The sequence below is a fragment of the Monomorium pharaonis genome, chromosome 1 (genome assembly GCF_013373865.1).
Source record: "Monomorium pharaonis isolate MP-MQ-018 chromosome 1, ASM1337386v2, whole genome shotgun sequence".
In the NCBI taxonomy this organism is placed as follows: domain Eukaryota; kingdom Metazoa; phylum Arthropoda; class Insecta; order Hymenoptera; family Formicidae; genus Monomorium; species Monomorium pharaonis.
The window spans coordinates 35,395,492-35,419,481 of NC_050467.1; the positions used below are offsets into that span (position 1 = coordinate 35,395,492).

Here is a 23,990-nt window from a genome sequence, read left to right on the forward strand (position 1 = left end):
CAGGTGTTTGGTAATTACTAATATAACGATCATGATAAAACAGACGAAACTGTGTCAAAAAGTTTTATATTATTTTGCAATTTTCTCTATACTTAACAAGTAATTAATTACCAAAAACCGTCGAATTTGCCCAATGTATATACAATCTTTAAACAGCAAACAGTACAATAAAGCAAAATAGGCATACAGAAATTTATCAACTTCAAAAATTTAATTTTCTTATAAATGTTTGTTAATTTTTTTAAGTTCGTTAATTATTAGATAAAATTCGATATAATTTTAATTTTATTATATTTAAACATGTCATATATATATATATATATATATATATATATATATATATATACGTGATATTAATTTTTAAACTGAAACGCTTGAGCCACTTGAGCTATAGTCGTTGTTCGTGCTTCGCTTACTCCCCTGCTGACGGACCGCCGGCAGTAAATGCTTGATATAATGGACCATATCGTAGCTCAAATGGTTCGAATATCTTTTTCACCGCATTCATAATAATTTAAAAAATTAATATTTTGGTTATTATTGTGCTGATATCACAGAACAGTATGGAATTTTTGTGCTCATCTTAATCTCTTCTCATGAGCAATAGTACTTATTACGTTCCCCCTCCCCACTATAACAATTTACTTTGGTGATCTCAATAATCTAGCTTGGTGAAAGTACAGAATTCAAAATACAATTAAACACACGCCACTTTAGAATGATATACTATCTCCTATTGTCATCAGTTTTTTTTCAATAAAAACGCAAGCTTCGCAAAAAACGTGTTTGCCAATTAATTGTGAACATTTTGTATTATAAAAAAAAAATCAAAGAAAACATTTTTGTTAAAAACAGAGACAGACAGACACACAAACACACACACGCGCGCGCGCGCACACACACGTCTTAAATTAATCTATATGTTTAAAACATTTATCGGCCAAAAAATTTATATATTATTATTGTATTAGCTAACCTGTTAATTCGTGTCACTCAGCAAAATCATATCAAGATTACATAAAAACAGTTCATATGATAATACAATCAGTGATTAATAAAAAACTAAAGCTGAATACCAAAAACGTCATAAAGCCAAAAGTGATAAACTCACACCTCTAGAGATCGTTCAAATTGCGAAAGAAACTATAGAAAATCTTTTACACAAAACCCAAAAGAAAAATACATATTTAAATGTACACAACAAAGATAAATATTATGAAACATAAAAAAAATTTTGTTTATTACAAAACTATTTAAAAATAATCTTTTTTTATTTGCGCGAAGCCCCACTCTCCACAAACCCTCCGCCTTGATTCCGCTCTCGCCTCCACCACTTTCTACGTACTTGTAACATAAAATAATATATGCAACTCATGCAGTTCGAATATTGTCCATTCATGTGGATGAACAAATTCGTCTTCCACTCCTCGTATTCGTGGCCAACTTCCCGTACTTGTTACATAATGTACTATTTTGTATAATGTACTATTTTAATATAATATTGTGTAAAGTAGTATTTATTTATTTTTTAATCGAAAGTCGATACCCAACAATTTTTGTGAAAATTAAAATTTAATTTTTTAATTAATTACTATTAATCTTGTTAAATATATCATGCTAATAGATAAAATACACAAAATAGAAAATTACCGGCAAAATTTGATTGGCTCGCATTGGTTGTTGCTTATTGTATAATGTGGCTTGCTTCTCCCAATAATTATACATTTCCATTAAGGCTCGATTCGTTATCAGTTTCTGCTGCTCCGGTGTCGCATTGGGATACTGAAAATTATTCCAAATTATACATAATTTGTTTATTTGACAATTGTTCAACAAATATATACACAGATCACGCGTACCATTCTTTTTTCATCAAAATCGGATAGTAAAAGTTGGAAAAATTTTCACTGCCACAGCCTATCTAACATAGTAGCATTTTCAATTTTTCAAAACCTACCAAAATTTTGAAAAATCAGAAATGTCATATATTAGACAGTTTTGATAGATTCTGGTAGTAAATTTTTTCGTATAGTATACTGTACAAAAAAAAATAAAGAAATACAAATTAAAAATTATTTAAAAAAGTTATCAGAAGTTTCAATTAAATTTTTTAAAACCAAATCCTGCGTAATTAAGATAGTTCGATCTAATTCTAAATAAAACACGAGAGACTGCAATAAGACTTGGATAGGTTGTTATTTAATATAAAATATATCTTTTGCTGAAATTTCAGTTCATGTTGTCGACAAAATTTTGGCTAACAAGCTTTGAACATTTTTTTAGCATTGCTCCTATGGGAGTCTCTCAATATTATAACAGAAATCATATGATAACTTTTGGAAAAAACTGGTCAAGCAAATTCAAAAACTAGCCACTAAACTTAAAATCACAAACTGTACAATAATATAAGTTACGTAGAAGTTTGCCGACAAAACATCAAAAATATTGAATCGTATAAATGAAATATTGAAAATGTAGTGTATATCATTTCCAAAAGTAATTTCTTCATGGCATGGACGAAAGAATATATGGACACAGTATAAGATACTCCAATGGGCGAGAGGGCTGTTGAACGTACGGTAAGGGAAGCGAGAATGCTCTCCTTTTTTATTCGTTCATCGTCTCTTTCTACCGTCGGCATCAACGAACGTAACCGAAGATATCAGAGTTGCGTTATAGCTTATGCATAATAATTTTTCAAAGATTGCATTTCATTTTTATTTGAGACTTAGCGGATATAAAGTATATCTAGTTTCGGGAATTATCGAGTATATGGCGGAAATAGCCGACGTCAACTGGTAGAAAGAGATAGCGCTACACTCCCCTTACTGCAAATTTCACATCCCCTCTGCATTGTGCTATGTTCATATATTGGCTGCGTTCAGCAGAAAAAGCAGCTTTGCAACTGTTGTAAAATTCTTCAACACGATTGGTTCTTGTTCTTAGTTCCTGTTAAATCTAAACGTATAAACCAGTCGTGTTAAAAAATTTTACAACAGTTGCAAAGCTGCTTTTTATGCTGAACGCAGCCATTCTTTCCATGCTTCATGGTAATCTCTTTATAAACGCGCGCAATTCAAATAAGTCAAAACATCACATCGCATACTAAGCTATCAGTGAGTTTTTATGTTGAAGAATAAAGTAATGTACAACAATGTGTTGAAATTCTTCAAATTTAGTCTTATTATAACTATAAAGTAATAATAGTGATGTAACAATATGATAATACTAGCAAGTCCTGTCGTTCAGAAGCGGCATGATCTTAGAACATATAGACATAAAAGAGGAACAGGAGGCCAGAGAAATGTGTCCGGAGAAAGTGAGAAAAAAGATCTAGTTGCCTCTCTTTTAGATGGTTCATAACGCACATGCGCACTGTCGAGCAAAAACTCACAAGAGAAAAGTAACTATAGTTGCTCGAAAGTACGTATGCGGGTTATAAAACATCCAAAAGAGAGACAACTAGATCTTCTCTCTCACTTCCTCCGGACATGTTTTTTCTGTCAAAAATAACAAGTATTCCCTTTCCATGTCTATATGTTCTAAAGGTACGATGCTGTTTATGCGATTATACATGCCTTTCTGCTAGCAGAAGGCCGATGCGACGCTAACGCGTACGCAAAGATCTGATGCAATGCTCATCAACCAAGTAATAAATTAAATTCCCAATATTACAAAATAAATAATAAAAATCAACTAAAACATCGGGTAAATTATCAACTTAAAATATTAAATAAATTTAGTGATTATTTCTATAAATTTGAAAAAATTTTGTGTTGGTTGTGCTATTGACTAAAGAGTCAGTATCGAACCATTTTAATCAAACAGTAATATTCCATTTTTTAAACTAAAAGAGCAAGTAAGAGAATCTGTAGCAAAACCTTAAATTTTTAATTAAAAGCAAATATTATTAAAAAAGATTTTAAAAATATTGAAAGAAACATTTTCATATTATAAAGTTTTTAAGTTCCTATTCTAACAAAAAAATATTATTTCTTGTTAATGCGTTTTTTCAATAAAAATAAAAATGGAAAAAACTTCTAAAGTTTTTTTACAATACCACAATACAAACAATTATAAAGGGCTCGTTAATGCTAAGCAAAAATAATACAATAAACAGGTCAATATATCGAGCCAAGACAATTTGTCTTGGCTCGATATATTGACCTGTTTATTGTATTTTTTTTTACAATATATTCAAAATGATCACTTTAATTCAGAAATACTTTTAAATTGCTCTAAGAACTTTGTTTCTATTAAAAAATTTGCAAACTTGCTGAATTCTTTTTTCACATTGTCTTTTGTCAGACGATCTTGATAAACAAGTTTAGTAATAAAATATGAACTTGACAAAATATAAAATATATTTTAAATAACAACATTAATATCACCGTAGACAACTTTTAATCGCTATTTTACTTCTCACAAGATCACTTTTATATTAAAATATAAAAAATACTTTTCAAGTTTATTTTTCTAGTTATTTAAAATATTCGCGTTACAGAAAATAAAATATTCAAGTGCTTTAGGCACTTTTGACGTGAATATTGTTACGTCCGGCCGAGATTTTCGAACCGGCCGTCACGATCCAGGGAAGGATCGCGGCCTGCAATGACGCGTTGCCAACACAACGCGCACACCGCCAGATTCACGCACTTACTGTGCCGGGCCCGAGCGATCACGCGCTGCGAGCGTGCGGGCCACTCGATCGGCACGTACACTCTAATTAAAAGCAGTAATTTTTGATGAACCGCGCTAGAGATCGTTAAGACACGAAAAGGAGAGTAATCCTCCCCCTAGCCAGTTTCCCCCTGAGGCGCCTCAAACCTGTGCATTTAGTAGAAATCGCGTAAATCAATCAATTAACGGGACGAAGTAATTAGCCTTCTAAAAAGAAACTGGCGAACGCTCCCGCTGGCGGCGATGTAGCCATGCCTGCGCGGGACCGTTCGAAGTTGGATATTGGGGGCCCAACGCCCTTAATTGATTGATAAGCGAATTAAAAGAGATCGAACACGCGGAGGAGCACGCTGTCCCTCCGTGATCCAGAATCTCGCCATCCATTCTCCACTCATAAAAACTCGAGTAAAGAATGCAGGCGATTGCAGGGAACGTGGGACGGTCACACACCCCGCGACCAAAAATTGTGAACGGGGAAGCGGAATTTCATCTGGTGACCATAGTGCCGTATACGGTAATTCGTTAATTGCCAAATTACGTGACGGGCACTAGATGATTTGCTCCCCTTTCCACGCTCTTCACCCCCAAACTCCCTCGGTTGGGAGTATAAAAGGCGCGGATTTCGTGCAGATTCAGAGATTTTGCCTCCTCGTCTCGCGCTGAAAAGTCGTTGGACATAGAATATTTTCGATTTAAAGACTTAGAATATTTTCGATTTAAAGACTTAGAATATTTTCACATAAAAGACTTAATATTTTCTTGTGTCAAGCAAAAGGACTTGGCATACATTCAATTCTCGAATAAATTGTAACACCAGAGAAGGCAATTTCTCCCTCATCCGATTAACAGTTCCGTTATATTACAGATAACGATTTCCGATCGCCGTGATCGTGCGTGCGTGCGAGTGCGACCAACGTGTGAAACCGACAAGTGTAAAGGTGCTAATTCTCTCTTTTCTTATTCTAATTATTAAAGCGATTATATTTGTGACAAGCGAGTTCCTTTCTTTTCTCTTTTTTTGTGTGTGCGTTCCGTTCTCCAAGCGTGGAGTGTCGTGCGACAGTGGTGCTTCGGTCTTTCGTGAAATTTTACTTCCTCTCACAGACAGTGAGAGTTGCGAATTTGGCGCTGAACTGTAGTTCCGCAAGGAACTCAGTGGCCCCCGTCACACGCAGAGTGAGCGCGTTCGCGTTCTCTCGCGGCAATCGGGAGGATCGCCTGCCACTTTCGCTTATCTCTCTCTGTCGCCCTCCTATCTCTTCGAGGACAGCCAGCCAACGGTGCGGGAAGGTGCGCGCTGAAAAGTGTACACCCTTCCCCGTCAACCGGCCCTGCGAAAGTCGAAAGACTTTAGCGTGGGCGCGGGATAGTCGACGCGCGTTCGCGTTCCGACAAACTGACAGCACCGGAGCGGACGCCGAACACGGCGCCGCTACTTTACTAGGCGCCTCCACCCAAATTCATGGTGCGAGGTATATGTCCTTCGATCCTCACTCTATCCACGCCTCCTAGTGATCCAGCGCTAGAATTCGTCGTGCGAAGCACCTATCGGTCGTGCCACCCGCTAGCGTACTCGCGGAATTAAATTCTTATTAACAAGTTAAGATTCGCAAAACTTATTTTCGATATAAAATAAACTGAGAGAATCAAAGAAATGGCATTCTTCCCTGCAGATGGGAAGATCTAGGCGCGGCGGTAGAAAAGTCCAGCTGAGGCGGCTGTACGCCGAGTTGGTGGAACATGGGGAGTTTGACTCCCGTGTTTTCGACCGACCACTGCCAGTAGCCCTGACAGCACCCTCGCCTCAACCCTTGCCTTTGCCGCGTGATCTTTTTCGCCCAACAACTGTTCCGGGCCCTGCCTATGCCCAAGGGAGTACCACTCTCAGACTCTCACCGCGCGGCTACAAAAAGCCCACCATTATCGATGACAAGATGGTCGCCGCCGATACAGTCATCAAGGCCACCATCTCTATAGTGGAATTCGAATAAATTAGTCAAATAAAAGAATCCGCCGGGAATTATTATTTTCCTTACCCGCTGTTCCTCGCGATCTCTCTCCGTTTCCACTCGGCGGAGTAGAGAATAGGAAATCATAATAGTAAATTAAATAGAAAATACAAACAATTCGATCCTTGGCCTCGCCGGACGTAACAATATGCAGAAATATTCAAAATTACGAAATCAAGAATAATAAAAAAGAGTGTAGCCAGTGGCGATATTTATTCAGGTACAACCATTCTCAAAAACTTCCCAAAAACATAATTTAAATATAAGAGTCAATATTGAGTTTAAATATAAGAAAATGTAATAAAAAAACTTTGATTTTTAAGTGTATTCTCGTCAAAATCAGAAAAAGTACCTGGGGAACAGTAACATTCAAATTCAATAGTTATACTGTTATTAAGAATAACGGTGTTTGTGAATAACTCTTCACATAGCTTTTTCAACTTGCAACTTATTAGTTACGTGTACCTCTATTCTTCTTCTATTTCAATAACCAAACAAACAAATTCAATTAATTTCTGTAGTAATTCAAAAATCAAATAAACACGAAAAACCATCCTTCAAGTTACTCATTTAGTTATAAATCAAAGTTTTATTATAATTAAAATAAAATAAATGTTAAGACATTATCAACATTAATCAAGTTTAAAGTTTAATACTATATTCTGTTCAGAGAGAGATACTTCTCAGAGTAGATAAATTTTCGTTCGTGCTACTTGCCAGCAATAAATAACGTGGAGCCAGAATATCAATAAATATTAAAATACTTATCGAACGGATCGATTTCATATTATGAGTGCATTTTTCTGCTAATATTCAAAATTTTATATGTCTTCGTTCAACCACAGCGTAATAAACTTATTGTAAGAAATAAGTATAGATGTTGCAAAATAAAAGTAAGATCTATATTACTTTTCTGAATTCATACATATAACAGATGTTAAATAAAGACCAAAGTAAGGAAGTTGAAACGATTAGACCCTGACGTGCGTCGCCATCAGTTTAAAAAGTTACTTCCGTATATAATGGATCGTAAACCTCCTCTATAAGTTTTTTTCAAAATAAGGAGACAACAACAATTATTGTAACAACAAGATTGAAAAGGTTGTCTGCGTCAATATGTAAATGAAATAATTATATGCTTAGGATTAATCACAAGTTGGCCAAAACCAATGGCCGAAACGTTTGTGTACGTAAAATATTCTTGTAATAATAAATTGTACAATTAACAAATAACACTCTGCGTTAGCATTATAAGCATTTCTCTCAATAATTATCAAAACTTTATAGTTTTACAATAACAAAAGCCTAGAATATTGCTAGATTTTTGGTAACACCATTATCTTCTTTGGGAAAAAAAAAAAAAAAAAAAAAAAAAAAAAAAAAAAACGAAACCAGATAGGTAACAATAAATATTAGCCAAAAATGAGTAAATTAATAGTCGACAAACTGGTAATATTTTATTGTAAATCATAGTCTCACGTTTCTACCACAGAATTTGATCCTTTTCAAGTGAATTAATCGATTACAAAAATAAATTATTCGCAGAACAACATGTCCATAAGCTTATTGTCCTGCAAATAATTTATGTTTGTAATCGATTAATTCCCCGTAAGTTGAGTACCTATCAAGCGCGTCTCCAGGTGGCGGATCGGAGGACGCCTGGATGGAAGACCCTGGCCCGAGCGTAAACCCCCATGTGTCAAGGTGGACCGTCCGAGTAGTAACGGCTGTAACCGACCTCGGCGGGCGTAAAATCTGCCTAAGGGCGGGAAAACCGGTACCGCAGATCAATTCCCCAAGCCAAGCTAGAAGCCATCGTGGCGAGAGCTGCGTGGCACTGGAAGAGCAGTGTCTCGAACGATGCCTCTGAGAAACCGGACAAAACCCCAGAGTATTTAGCTTACCCACACATGCGGGGCTCTGCGTGGGTGGACCGTATATTTCCTTAGCTGCTCGTGGGAACTTTATGAAAAATCTAAAATTAAACTTTTTAAAACTCAGAAAAGACACCCCGATGAAGGCTTCGCCTGAGGATTCCGGAAGAATGGCAATAGCAGGATTGGGAGCTAAATGGGCCTCGGGGAGAACGGGAAGCACCAAGACTGCGGAAAACAAAGAAGAATCGGCGCTGAACGGACCTCTGGGAGCACGGGCAGCACTGAAACTGCAGAGAGCGTCGCAGCAAAGAAAGCGGAACTTTGTAAAAAGAAACGGTCCGGAGCCGCAAGAAGGAAGAGAGCTCGGGAGCGGAGAAAGGAGGCTCAGGCCCAGGCTCGAGTTCAGGCCCGGTCTAAGACTCCCCCCAGCCGTGTCGGATGTCGAGAGGAAGAAGGCATAGGAGCAAAAGGGAGGGAGGGCTCAGATTCGGGCCGAGCCTCCGCCATTCCGGGAACCTCGACCTTATTATCCCCCGTACACCGGTTGGGGGAACTCGGGGAACTCCGGCAACAAGCGCCGGAAGGGCCTCAACGAGACCCCACAATCAACGGAAGAGAGGCAAAAAAGAAGCACAGGATCCATGTTTACGCGGACGCCACGGACCCCTGACGAGAATGATCGTCGCGAAGAGATACGCTGATACAGCGATAACTGTTGAGCAATTGGCGCAGCTGAAGGGTGCGGTTTCTAAGGAAATCCAGAGGATCCGATTTCTAAGACCTGACTCCTCTTCTTATTCTAGGGTAAACCGATCACCTTAAAGGTAATCTCAAGATGAGGTCTGTAGTCTAACACCTTAAACGTAAGTACGCTGAACTCAGGGATGCTGAGAAAGAGGTTCCTACCCTCGTAGGTCTCTACACTCTCAGCACAAACGCGCCCGTTTGAGGTGCTGATACCCGGATTCTCCAGCAGCTTCAGAACCGCGGCCGCGCCCACGGGAAGATTCGAAACCCATATCGCAGTCTTGTACTGCTTTTGCAGCGCCTCTAGTCCCATCACCCTGTCCAGATTCGACGACCCTCTCTGAGGGCGGGAGCCATGGTGATAAGGTGCGCGGATACGGAGTCACTGAGATGGCTGGAAAGCCGGATCAGTGATATCGTGCCATAAGAGGGCACCAGGCTCAGGGTGATGGGACTAGAGGCGCTGCAAAAGCAGTACAAGACTGCGATGTGGATTCTGGATCCTCCCGTAGACGCGGTCGCGGTTCTGAAGCTGCTGGAGAATCCGCGTATCAGCACATCGGGCTGGCGCGTTCGTGCTGAGAATGTAGGGGCTACCTACGAGGGTAGGAACCTCTTTCTCAGCAGATCTTTTATAGAATATGGTACATGCACTATAGAAATCCTAAAACGCAGTTAACTTTATATGGCCAGGTATTCCTATCCGCATGTGTACAGTAAATTAACCTTACAATTTTCAATAAGCTGACAGTGACATAATAGCCGAGAGCCCAAGCGCATCATATACATGACATCAAGACTGCGTTTAAAAACATCACTCAAGTGCCCCTACGTGTCATTTTATTCTTGTTATTCGTCAAATGTGAAACAAGGATAAAATTATATTTTAGTACTCAGGTGACGTTTCCGAATACAGCTCATGTAAAGCGTTACGTTTTATTTGCCCTAATTCACCACTCCGCTCCATTTATGCGCGCTTCGAGTTCTTTCGTTGGACAAAGTATAGTTCCAAAAAAATGTAAGTTACATGCATAAATAAAAAAAAAGAATAAAATCAAATCATGGAAAAAAACCTTGACTGTAATTTTTCATACACCATATATAAAAGAAACAAAAATAGAGAATATTAAAATTAAAGTTAAATATGAATGTTTAATATTCATACAAAACGTGCTTAAAGCATATGTAAATATTTAAATATAATTAAAATCAAAAAATTATTTAAAAAATTTCGTTACTCTTGATTTTATATACGCGCGCGTACGTATGCATGCATACACAGAATATTATTATATAATAACATTAAGTACTTACATCCTTACGAATAAGCTGTTGGAGATTGTCATACTCTGCCATATTCTGTATAGGCATATTTTGAGACATAATGTTAGACTGCATGGAGTTGATCATCATGTTATATTGTTGCAAAAGCATATTATTTTGATAAGCCATATTCATTGGATTTATTAGCGGTTTTCCTTTCTTCTCCTCTTCATATTCCAACCAGGCCTGTTTACGTTCTTCTTCGTTTAATTCTTCTTCAGCCTATTAAAATATAAATATAATTTGTCACATCATGGAATATAATCATTTCTCTTATTCATTTTTCACAGAAAAATTTCAGTTTTTCACATTTTATATAAAATTCCAAAAGAATTATTTAAAATGTCATGTAAAATATTGCAACAGAAATGTTTTATAATTTCTAACGTGTAGTAAATTTGAAAATACATACTTATGTAGAAGCAAAACAAACAGTTTATTATGACACCAAAATATAACGCCAAAATGATTCCAAAATAATTATTAAAAGTAACTTTTCAATCAATCATGATTTATTTTTGTCATTTTGATATTATTGTGATTTGTTGTTTTACTTGGATATAGATTATGATAATACTAGAACAAATTGATGTAATTATACGTGTTTTGCATAATTAAACATTGAACAAAATTCAAATATTACATCAGATGGGTTCTGAAAACTGTTCTCTATAGTTATATTTATATCATCGACTGCTATTAACATGAAAAACAAGTACGATGTTAAGACTTGCTCGTGCTATTTTCTTAACCCTCAGAGTACTATCTGGATTAGCGTAACCTGAGCAAATTTAAAAATGCGCGCTGTTTTTAAACGGAGAAAGGTGGAAAGCCAGATATAAAGAAGAAAACTTTAGAATTCCAACCATTAATCCACCGCTTGGCAGAGACATTGTGTCCTTAGGAGCTGAAGGGCAAGCATCAAAATTCAGCGCTTGAGTATTTTTCACTCAGTGTGTACGGAACGTCACAAAACTGCTAAATTAAGTAAAATTAAATTTGACATAAAAATGATTTTAATTGTTTTTGCGTAAAGTTTACATAAAGTTATTTGTTACTTTAACTCATTAAGTCCCATAGCAAAACAAGTAAAAAAAGTGTTAACGCAGTTCTTGGCAGCGTTCCTAGCAATAATTTTTGCAATAAAAAGTTAATTGCAAAAATTTTTTTAACAATTTGTTATTAACAAATTACCAAATTATCCTAGACTAAAATAAATCATGCCAATTAATTCAACGCAAAAAACCGATAAAAACATGTATAAAATGTCCATGTAAATATCCCCATTTATTACAAAAAATTTATAAACAAATTCTATGTGCATGTACGGCGGATTCTAGGGGGAGGGGTACCTCCCCTTTCAAAAATAAAAAATTAGTCTTACTGGATCCGTTAAAAAAATTAAATAAAATGATGCAGACCGATTAACGCGGGCGTTATGCATAGGATTTACTGTGTTTAAACTGTCCGATATCCAATATATGATGTTCAGCAAAAAATTTTATTATCCTCTTCCTCTCATTATTAACGTCAGAATCCGCTAATGCGTGCATGTAACTGTTTTATCCCACAGCAAAACAAATCGCGATATCAAAAAAGTTAACGCAGTTAATTGGACAGCGCAAAAATGTATACATATAGAAATCGTTTATAAATTTTTTATAATAAATGAGGGTATTGACATGGACATATTATACATGTTTTTGTCGTGGTTCTACGCGTAGAATTGATTAGTGCGGTTTATTTTAGTCTAGGATGATTATTTATTAATGTGTTTATAACCAAATTGTTAAAAAATTTTTTTGCAATTTTTTGTTGCAAAAATCATTGCTAAGAACGCTGCCAGGAACCGCGTTAATATTTTATCGATATCGTGATTTGTTTGGCCATGGGATTTAATGAGTTAATGGTGAAAATTTGAAAGTTAAAAAAAATTAATAATACTAAATTATTAAAATACACTCAGTCGAAAAAAAAGCGGTACACCTAAAATTTGTCAAAAAATCACTAAACTTCCAATGACGATAACTACACGAGTAATAAAGATAAAAAGATTTCTAAAAAAAGAAATTAAAACTTCAAATGTCTACTTTAAGAATTGATTTAGTAAAATTTTGCATAATAATTTTTTTCAAAATGGCGTATGACAAAGCGAGAGCATGCGAAATTGAAAAATATTGGTCCGAGTTTGCGACAATCCATGGCGTGAGGCAAGTATCGCAACTTAATGGGATAAAAAGCATGCGATAGTACAGAGTTTTCCCTTCAAAATGCTTTTTTACTCGTCTCGATACGATGATTTTTCGCTGAGATATGCGCATTTAAAGTAAAAAACTGCCTTTTTATTCAATACTTGCCTCACGCCATGGATTGTCGCGAACTCGGACCAATATTTCTCAATTTCGCATGCTCTCGCTTTGTCATACGCCATTTTGAAAAAAATTATTATGCAAAATTTTACTAAATCAATTCTTAAAGTAAACATTTCAAGCTTTAAATTCTTTTTTTAGAAACCTTTCTATCTTTATTACTCGCGTAGTTATCGTCATTGGAAGTTTAGTGATTTTTTGACAATTTTTAGGTGTACCGCTTTTTTTTCGAGTGAGTGTATTTACAAATATTTTTTTATATCAAAAATGTATTTCACGTTTTTTTATATTAAAAAATTGCAAATATATTAATAATTTATTATAAATTTTTTTCCAACTTTAAATTTTTCGCGAAAACGCTACTATTAACCGATTAAATCCTATGGCAAAACAAATTGTAATATTGATGCCTAGCGATTACGCATTATTTCGGTAACATCAAAAAATATCACAATATCGCCAAATAAATATAGTTTTAGAACAGAATAAAAAATCTGTTCAGATTCTTAAAATTTACTTTTTCATCTTTCCATTGATTACCCCTTTTTTATTTTATTTTTTTTCTAATAAATACAGGCGTTTAAAAGTAATTTTTACAAAAATTTTTTCTTCTCATTCTTTTTAAAATTTTCTTTTATATAATATCTTCAACTTTTTAACTAAAACCATCATAATTCTGGATTTTTTCCTTTTGATAAAAAAAAACGTTAAAATTGATTAAATTTACTCAAAAATATAAGCTAACAAAGTTTATGAGTTACACTAACCCAAATGTATACTAATCATAACTTTTTTATAGTATGTACCCTGAAGCCTTGTTTACAATGAGTCGTTAATCGCTAATCGTAAGAAATTTAATCAATCATGTTCGCTTATTCTTCTCTAAAATCAACTATAATTGGCTAAGATAACTAGATTTCTTACAACCAACAACTAACGTAGTATTGCAGACAAAGCTTGAGGGTTAATAATTGAATTATTAATAATTAAAATTTCAAATATATACATATCTATGTCTTAGGAAATCACATAACTATATTTTAGGAAAATAATTCATAATTATATTCTATGTGATGTATGATATATAAGGGGATGTATGATATATATTCAATTCCTTGACACAGATTTTTCATGTAATCAATAAGAAACATTACAAGTTGTTTTGTCTTACGCAAAATTAATTTCCATATATCTCACAAAAATTTTACGACATACACAATAAACAATCATATCTTTATATCATTTTAAATTATTTTAACAGAAATAACAAAAGTCGCGATTAGCTATGCAAATTTGTAATACATTTAAGATATATTATAAAAACAATTTTTGCATAAAAAAACACATAACGCCTCTTAATAATTACGCGATTATGCATTACACAAAAAATGTACCGTGGGACGACACATACCCTAAGAATTGTCAAATAAGATAAGAATGTCTATTATAAGGCACCTAATCATTTTACAAATGTGACCAGATTTTTTCATGTCACTGTCTTATATTAGTAACTGATAATCATACAATCATACGTAAGTGGCAATCGCATAGTGCACGTGTATGACAATGTGTATAACGATTTTGTTTATATCAGCAAAAATTTTTAATGTGCTATTTAACGTTGTAAATAACACAATTTAATAGTACAATTGTATAATATAATAGCTTAATATTCATTTTTAATATGATTTTAACCTCAAGTATAATCATTGCATTTTAATCGTTACCTTAGATATTTTAAACACATAATTTTAGCATTTGTATAGTTTGTGTAGTTCCTAATATAAGGTATTAAAAAGTTTCTAATATAAAGTACAATATAAGATCAGAGACAGATAATCTGGACAAGTTCTTGCGCGTCCTTTAAAAAAGATAATTTTTAGTTTTAAATAAATAAGTTTGTCTTTTTTAATCTACAAGATTAATTTAAAGTCTTTATTTTTTATTATTTATTTTCCACTTTTTATATTAATACAACTGCTTGTGATGTTACATTTACGTAATTATAATAAATAAAAAGATGTTTAATTAAAAATGTTTTTTTCACATTTAATTTTCTAATATAAGACTATTTTATATCAAAAGAATCCATTGTCTCATATTAAGATATTTTTTTCAAAACGCACAAATATTTTAAATCTGAGAAAAAATATTGTAGTAAATAAAATACACATTTAAACCGTTAATACATTTTAGTAATAAAACTTGTACTAATTGTAAAACTAATTGTAATTGAATGTACTAATTATAAAACTAAAAATTTTAAGTTAACAATTACTATTTAAGAAATTATAAGCTTTTAAAAAATGTCTCATAATAAATATCTTTAGGTTATATTTTTAGGTTTTATTTGTATTTCCGTATTCATATTTATATATTTCTCTATGTATATTCTTAAAAAATGTATCAAAATTAGATTAAATATTTCTAAAAAAATATTTAATCTAATTTTGATACATTGCAAATCGGCGTTTTTCAAGTTCTACTATCATTTTATTCTGATATATTCCATAATGTTTTATAATATTTATAACGTAACTGCTACATAAATATAAACATACATATAGAGAAATTAATTTCAAAAGTACCTATACAAGTTTATTCCTTAGCTATGCATTCATTATTATGTTGTAAACCAAATTACAACCGATACATTAATATGCAAAACGCATCATCTTTCGAAAAGAAGTTACGAGAAACACCTCTTTCGAAAGACACACAGGAATTCGCCGCGTTCACGGAAGTCCCAAGCAATTTCCGTGAGCTTATAACATCGCGATACGGAACCGCTCGGAAGCAATTCCGTATCGTCTTAGAAATAAGGCCGTACGCTGCACAATTAAACTGCAAGACTACTGACAAGGGAACCTCGCGAACTCGAAAATTCAGATTTTAATGAAACTTGGCATAAATGTAAAGGGGGTAAATACATGAATTTAGAAATTTTTAGTTGGTGCCCAAAAACGGTTTGAAGGGGTAAAACCACCCTTCAAAGTTGAGACGATTTTTGCGGTTTTTCGATATATCTCGTAAATTAAACAAAATATAAAAAAATGTTTCATACGAAAGTTTTACAGTATAAATACCTTTATTTAACTATGCTGTTTATTTAAAAAAAAAATTTTTTTACAAAAAAATTTTCTTTTTAAAAAAATGAATAGCGTAGTTAAATGGAGTATTTATGCTGTAAAACTTTTGTATGAAACATTTTTTAATATTTTATTTAGTTTACAAGATATATCGAAAAACCGCAAAAATGTCTCAACTTTGAAGGATGGTTTTACCCCTTCAAACCGTTTTTGGGCACCAACTAAAAATTTCTAAATTCATGTATTCACATTTATGCCAAGTTTCATTAAAATCAGAATTTACGGGTTCGCGAGGTTCCCTTGTGAGTTCCAGTGTCGAAACGCTTTGCCTCGTGGAAGCCACCGACGCCCGGTCACTGGCCACCTGAAATTGCGCCACAACGGCGAATATAAGCGCGACCACACCATGACCAAGCGGAGAGTAATAACAACACACGCACGACGTAAGCACGTTGATTTATGCTTATCGCGAGTGTCACCTAACACCGTACGCGCAGCACAGTTAATTGTAAACCAGAGACAAGAAGAAAGACCGAAAGCAGAACAAGCAAGAAGCCATCTTTTCAATCAACCTACGAGCCGAATCCTCTCCCCTTCGGATCCTAACCCCTAAGGCAGGCGAACTCCAGATCTATTTCGGGAAGAACTCCCGTTCAGAGCAAAAACGCTCACAACAATTAAATTATAATATTTGTATATATTATGGATAAAAATTTCATGTAAAGGTTGCTTAAAAAATTTTTTTTGTTACATGTGCGTCGTACAAAGTGGTCTTTTTCGTGGCCTTCTCCCGTTCGCAAAGTCACCATTAACACAACCCAGTTATCCTATGCAAGTAAACCATTACTTCATTGTTTTTGTGCCCCCAATAGATGGTGTAAGATAAGTATTCCCTTAGATCATATACTACTGGACTGTGTATCGCCTCTTATGCAGACTTGGCACCGTTTATTCCCTCGAAGAAGCTTTGTTTCTTTGTCACACGCGTGAGAAGGCACTAGCTCTTTTCCTTACTCGGTAACAGTTTTCATAGGCAATGCGTAGTCCAGAAGTATATGGTCTAAGAGTATTCCTTCCAACTTTACAGCACTATCACCTAATTTAACCCACGACTAGCTAACTTTAAATATGTCTAACTTCATTATTTCACTCGCACACACATGTTATCCCTCGACACGCATAAAGGCCATCACACAATGCCAGGCAACAGACAATAAGAACAGGAAATAAAGAAAAAGAAAAAGAGAGAGATTCTTTCTCTCTTTCATTATTTCTGTTCCTATTGCCTGTTGCCTGGCATTGTGTTTAGGCCCTAACTCTCGTAGAATTATCGACGCTTCGTCGCTTTTGTGAATCTAATCATTTGTCAATTCGTAAGGACCTAAGAGTATTCAAGGACTACACTTCGACGCACAGATGACAAAAGATATCATGTGTAACATGTGCGTATCGGCTATTCCCACTCGTGCGAGTGTGTCTCTCTTCGCACTCACAGGAAATAGCCGATCCACCGCATTTGTAACATAATATGTTATTAAAGTTAACGGACAAAATTTTGGATTGTCCTGAGAATTGCAACTGTTTTTCAAGCAATGGTATGTATTCTCTTATACACAAATACAAAAATTTTAATTTCAAAAATGAGTTTTAATGAATTCTAACATTGGCTTAAAAAGGGATTTTACAATTTAATTCATTAATTTTGTAAAAGAAAGTCTTACCTTGTTTTCCAATAAAGAATCATGTTCATGATAATTTTCTACGATATCCTTGAATTTCAAGAATATCTCTGCTAGCAACCTATCTTTCGGCAAATTCAACGTAGGTTTCTCCTTGTCATTATATCCCTCCCACATGTACAACTCGTTTAGATTATGATTACTGTAGTGCCGTTCAATCTGTTGTTCGTCCACAACGCGACACGAGAGTGAAAGCTTTGTAACTTGGCGATTGTAGATTTTTTCTTCCATTGTTCCCGCCGCGAGAAATCGATATACGTAACACGGCTTCTTCTGCCCAAACCTAATAATCAATTATATTGGAAATAAAAAATGATCAGAATTAGATAAATTTATATATTTTTTAGCTAAATTAATAATATATTATAAAACTTATGTATAATTTAGTTACGTTTAAAAAAAATTCATAAACAAAGAACTAAGTCAGTTAAAAGTTGATTAAAATTAAATTAACTAAACAAAATTAAGATTATTTTTTAAAAAAGCATTATTTATATTAAATTATATTAGAAAACTTCCATTTCTGGTGACTGAATAAATGACAGGTGTAAGAGAATTGTGCTGGTGTGTGAGAGGAATAAAGAAGTTGAGTTACGAGAAAGAAGTGGCTAAAGGACAGGGGAGAGCTAGGGTGAAGGTGAATGTAGGTAAGAAAAGGTTTTTTTCGGAAAAAAGTTGAGATAGGGTAAAATTAAAAAACAACAGAAATTGCTTAGAAAGTTAGAGTTAGCGCGGGATATAGAGAAGGCATAGAGACGAGAGCGTACGAGCAAAGTGAATAGATGAGCCGATGGCAGCACCGTAAGTGGATGGTCGGGTAAGCGTGAGGAAGCAAGCGAATGTGTTAGGATAGAAGCGTGTCCGTTAGTAGAAATAGGGATAAAGAAATACGGAGGAAGTGAAGGACAGAGGAGTGGAGAGAAATAGAGAGGAGATTAAGAAAAAAGGGAGGCCGTCAAATTTGGAAAGATTAGTAAAGGAGAGGACGAATAGTATGGGGAGTATAGAGAAGTTGTTAGGCAAAGGAAAGAGGAAGGAAAAGGAGCATGAGCAGAGGACAAAAGAAAGTGAGCAAAGAGGGATAAAGGAGTTATTTAAGAGAAGTAGATTGACGGAGAGTTTACCAAAAAAAGGGCAGATTATTAAAGAAGAGTTGAAGAGATTGCTGAAGAGTGTAAGGAAGGAGAAGCCTTCATTTACGCACAATACACACCATGCTATTGGACACATAAAGTTGCACACCGTTCGATTGGACAAGTTGCATTTGCATACAGTTGCTTTTGGACACAACATATTTTTGTAAAATTTTTAACACATACACACATGCATGTGAAATTTGTTATTAACTTTGTTAATTAAACATTTGTTACAATGAACACAGTGCATTTGCACACAGTTCCTTTGTCCACAGTTCTTTTGCGCACAGTCAAGCGGATCGTATCTAAATATTCATAAATTATGACTGTTGATACATCTAAAAGCCAATATTCATAGTCGAATCTTATTTCAAGATCGTCTCAAGTAATGTTTTAAGATGCTAAAACGGCTCTGTTTGGCTGATGCCACCTTAAGACAGTCCTTAAGATAATCTTAAATATAAGATCAGATTATGAATACCAGCCTAAGAAGCGGCAACTCGTTTTGCATAAAAAATCGCAAACCCATGTGGTGCAAAGAATGCTTTGCGCGCGGGCACGCACACACACACGCGCGCGCACACAAATTTCATATGCATGTGTGCGTGTTAAAAATTTTACAAAAATGTGTTGTCCAAAAGCAACTGTGTGCAATTGCAACGTGTCCAATTGTACTGTGTGTCATTGAACCACTCCCGTAAGGAAGAATCTGAGAGTGGACATAAAAATGAAAGAGAGGAAGTATAGGAAAGATGAGGTTGAGAAGAGTTGTAGACTGTGTGGATGGAATAATGAGACATGGAAATATATATGGAAAAAATGTATATTGGAAGGTGGAAAAAGGTTGGCATAAGATAATAGAGAAAATCTTAGGAAAATAGGAAAAAGGGGAGTTATGGATGGAAAGATAAGATAGCTTAAGGAAAAAAAGAAAGAGACAAAAAGTAGAAATATTGAGGGGGTGGAGTACGCAGAGTGAATATAAATGAATGACTGTGCAGAAGTAAAAAAAAAGTGCGACAGAAACAGATGTGTAAATGTAAGAATAAATGGAATAAATGTTCTCTTTCTATCAAGATATAATTTTTGTATAGCTTGCGTTGTTGTAAATCTTTAGTTAATAAGTGTAATGAACATTGTAAGCGGAGCAGGAGTCTGCTTGTATCTTGCAAGGAATCTAAATGGATAAATAAAATATATTATACTAGAATGTCATAATTTTTAAACATTAGGTTATTCTACAATGAATTATTAAATAAATTTAATAATTTATTTGTAAATTAAGTTAATATGAAATAACCAAAACATTGTTTTTTATATAAAAATGTATTTTCTTTCATTTTTTCTTTTACGCATAAAATTTAACTTTGAAAAAGTTAATAAGTTAAAATTTGTTTTAAAAATAATTAATAAAATTAAAACTGCTATTCAAAATTAATTAAATTAAAAGTTATTAACTTTTTAACTTTACTATTTAATTTTAATTTTTCAGCTCATAACTAACCCTGGAAACAATTCAAAATAAATGATAAAAAAATTAAGATATCTTAAAAAGAAAAAAAAAATACCTGTATATTCGAAATATACTTTGCACATCATGAGAAGGATTCCAACTGGCATCAAATATGATCACTCTATTCGCCGCAGTTAAGTTTATTCCAAGTCCACCGGCACGCGTGGATATGAGGAATAGTCTGGCTCTTGTGTTGGTAGGTTTGTTAAATAAATTACACCATATATTCCGGTTCTCGGGCGAGGTCGAGCCATCTAGGCGGAAATAATCGAGTCCTAGGGACCAACTTCCTGTATGATTTTCCAGATTCTCACAGGATTCGCCGTTCTGAGTCTGGTCATCTATTCTTCTTAGAAATTCTTCGATTAAAGTAAGAGAATACAAAGATTGCGAAAACACGAGGCTGTAAGAGAACACAAGCGACATGACAATAAATAATAGCTATAGGTTAGAACTATTTATTAAAAAATTAGATATATACACTTTATCACCGATCTGTTCAGACTCCTTTAGGATTCCGAAGAGGAGTAATAGTTTAGCGGATACTCGCATATCTTCAAAATGCTCGGGCTGCACAAACTGTGACCACCATTCTATTTCCGTAGAAGGCTCTACTTTTATCTCTTCCTCTAGTTCCTCCTCTAAAAAATTAATTTAATTAAATACATTATTTATTTATTTATTTATTTATTATCGATGCTGAAAAAGACTCTATAAGTCAAAACTATTCGGTTTCTAATGTTTTAGTAATAAGTTTTAGTAATAAGTAAAGTCTACAAGTCTATGGTAATACTTTAATTGTTTGTTATTATTTTATTATACTAGATACTACAAACGCGCCCTTCGTGTGCGCTACTTAACTTTTTATTTTGTACTTTTTAACAATAAATTACAATGATAATGTATATGACCATCTATACAAATTTGACAGCTGTCAAAATTCAATCACAATAACAGTTACTTTCGCAACTTTTGGATTTTTAAATATAGTGTGCCAAGTTCATGGGAGTCCAAAGTAGATCACTATGACGCAGTCACCAGAGTAATTTTTATTTTTTTCACTATGTTGAAAAAATTGAGCAAAAATATATATTATAGAGGATATTCTAAGGAATATTTATGTTAAATATAGTTGGTGTAATATCAAAAACATAAACTTCAAAAAAATTTTTTAATAAAAAAATGTTTAATCCCTATTCTTTGTCAAACATTTTTTTAATTTTTTGAAAAATTGTCTAATATTCATAACATCTTTTTTTCATCAAACCATATTTGAGAAAATTGACTTTTTTCTCCCTCCATATCTCCTAAAACAATGCAGATATCAAGTTAATATTAAGAAAATTTTATATCACATTGATGTAAACTTATGGCATAAATTTGAACCTGATATCTGCGGAGGCAGATTTTACATGGTTAATTCCGATGGGTCCTTTTTTTCAATTTCCGCTATTTAAAAAAGTTACATTAGGGTTAAACAAAATTTCTCGTTAAACTTCACCTATCCACCTTTAGACGCGAAATGGATCCTAATTTTTCTACTTCAAAAAAATATATTAAAAAATCCAATTTTTCAATACATTTCCACTTAAAATTCGCCATATTGGTTTTTTGAAGCATAAAAATGCAATTTTGACCGCGGAAATCAAAAGAACACTCCCAAAAATAATAAAATACATGATTATAATCAAAACATTTCCCATTTTTCCTATTGAGAATAAAGCTCGAAAATAAACAAAAAATTGCGTGTCTTTAGGCGTTAATGGGTTGAAGTACTTGTTAACATAATTTAATCATGCCTACACACTGGTTACAGTAACCCAGTCCGATTTTGAAATGCCCGCTACTTAAAAGTATTTAGCAAGAGGGCCCTGGGACTAAAAGAAAAAAAAAGTTAAAATTGTGCTCTACTTACTCCTCTTTAGGTATTGTTAGTGTTCTGAAAACATCAGAAGTAGAACATCAAAAGTGTATGTGTGGGTTAAAATTACTCAGTGTGTAGGGAACGTAACAAAAAGTGGAAAAGTTCCAAATTTGAAGTAAAAGTAAAAATTTTTTTTTGTTCATTAAGTATCATTTACGCATACAGTATTCATATATATTACAATTTATATATAAAAATATAAACTATACAGGAGAGCACATAAAAATATAAACTATACAGGAGGCGACGTGACGCTTTAACCGACGCTTCATCGCAGCATTACAAATTAACCATTAAGCATTAAGAGGATGCTAAACGGCTCGTCAAACTTGATCGAAGTCGATAATGTAGACATTTTTACACATTATTGACAAAATTTTGTACGTACTTTTTTATATATATTTGGAAATCCTTTTTCACAATTGGAGTTTATGTATTAATATCAATTTATAAATTAAATTTCATACCAAAAATTAAAAAAAATTTTTTAGATTGCTCTTTTTAGACACGAAATTTTCTGGCTAGACAATCTTTTTTATTAGAATGCCTACGCTCAATCTGAAAGCGTAGCATTGTTTCTAAATATTCACTCGTATTGAGCCCAAGCTTGATTTAGGGCCACCGCACAAACTCTTCCATAAGAGCCACCGCACAAACTCTTCCATAACGCGTTACGTTACGTTAAGTACTCCATACGAACTTAAGTTGTACTTAAAATTTAACTTAAATCAACGCACAAAGAAATCCTTAACGTAAGAACTTAAGAACTTACGTTAAAAGTTTCTTTGTGCGTTGATGTAAGTTTAATTTTAAGTACGAACTTAGATTTATGGAGCACTTAACGTAACGTAACGTGTTACGAAAAAGCTTGTGCGGTGGCCCTAACGCGTTACGTTACGTTAAGTACTCCATACGAATCTAAGTTGTACTTAAAATTTAACTTAAATCAACGCACAAAGAAATTCTTAACGTAAGAACTTAAGAACTTACGTTAAAAGTTTCTTTGTGCGTTGATGTAAGTTTAATTTTAAGTACAAACTTAGGTTTATGGAGCGTAACGTAACGTGTTACGAAAAAGCTTGTGCGGTGGCTCTTATGCGTACAAGGTCTAAAATTTTGACATCAGGCACATTTTATTACAAGTCGACGCTAGAAGCAGACAATTTTAAAATTTTTTGTTTTTCCTACAAAATTGTTACGACCCGTCTTTGTTATTGTCTATACTTTAATCCTAGAGAAGAATTTTTAATTCTGTAAATGCCATTAAAAGATTAATGAGCCAGAAAATTATCGGTAAAACAGGACAACTTTAGCATCCTCTTAAGGGGATGCTGGAGTCGTCTGTTTTACCGATTGAACGTTATTATTTTTAATTAGGACTATTTTTTTACTGATTTCATAGAATTAAAAATCCTTCTCTAGAATTAAAGTATAGACAATAACAAATAGTGCCTCCCTATAATTTCATGTAAAAAACAAAAAAAGTTAGTAAATTATACTTTTGTGCAGTCGTCTCGTATCTTTCATTTGCAACACATAAGTTTTAAAAACTTTGTAAGTACAAATAACTAGTACGCACTAATC

At 33.9% G+C, this 23,990-nt stretch overlaps 1 protein-coding gene across 1 annotated transcript in view; it reads right to left on the reverse strand.

Moving 5' to 3' along the window:
* LOC105837417 (transcriptional regulator ATRX) overlaps positions 1–23,990 on the reverse strand; it is an 87,321-nt gene that overhangs the window by 15,234 nt on the left and 48,097 nt on the right. Inside the window, exons 14-18 of the mRNA XM_012682189.3 lie at positions 20,964–21,123; positions 20,538–20,885; positions 17,816–18,116; positions 10,628–10,858; positions 1,651–1,782 (exon numbers count right to left, since the gene is read on the reverse strand). Of these exons, the coding sequence (XP_012537643.1) occupies positions 1,651–1,782; positions 10,628–10,858; positions 17,816–18,116; positions 20,538–20,885; positions 20,964–21,123 (1,172 nt within the window). The remainder of the gene's footprint in view (positions 1–1,650; positions 1,783–10,627; positions 10,859–17,815; positions 18,117–20,537; positions 20,886–20,963; positions 21,124–23,990) is intronic.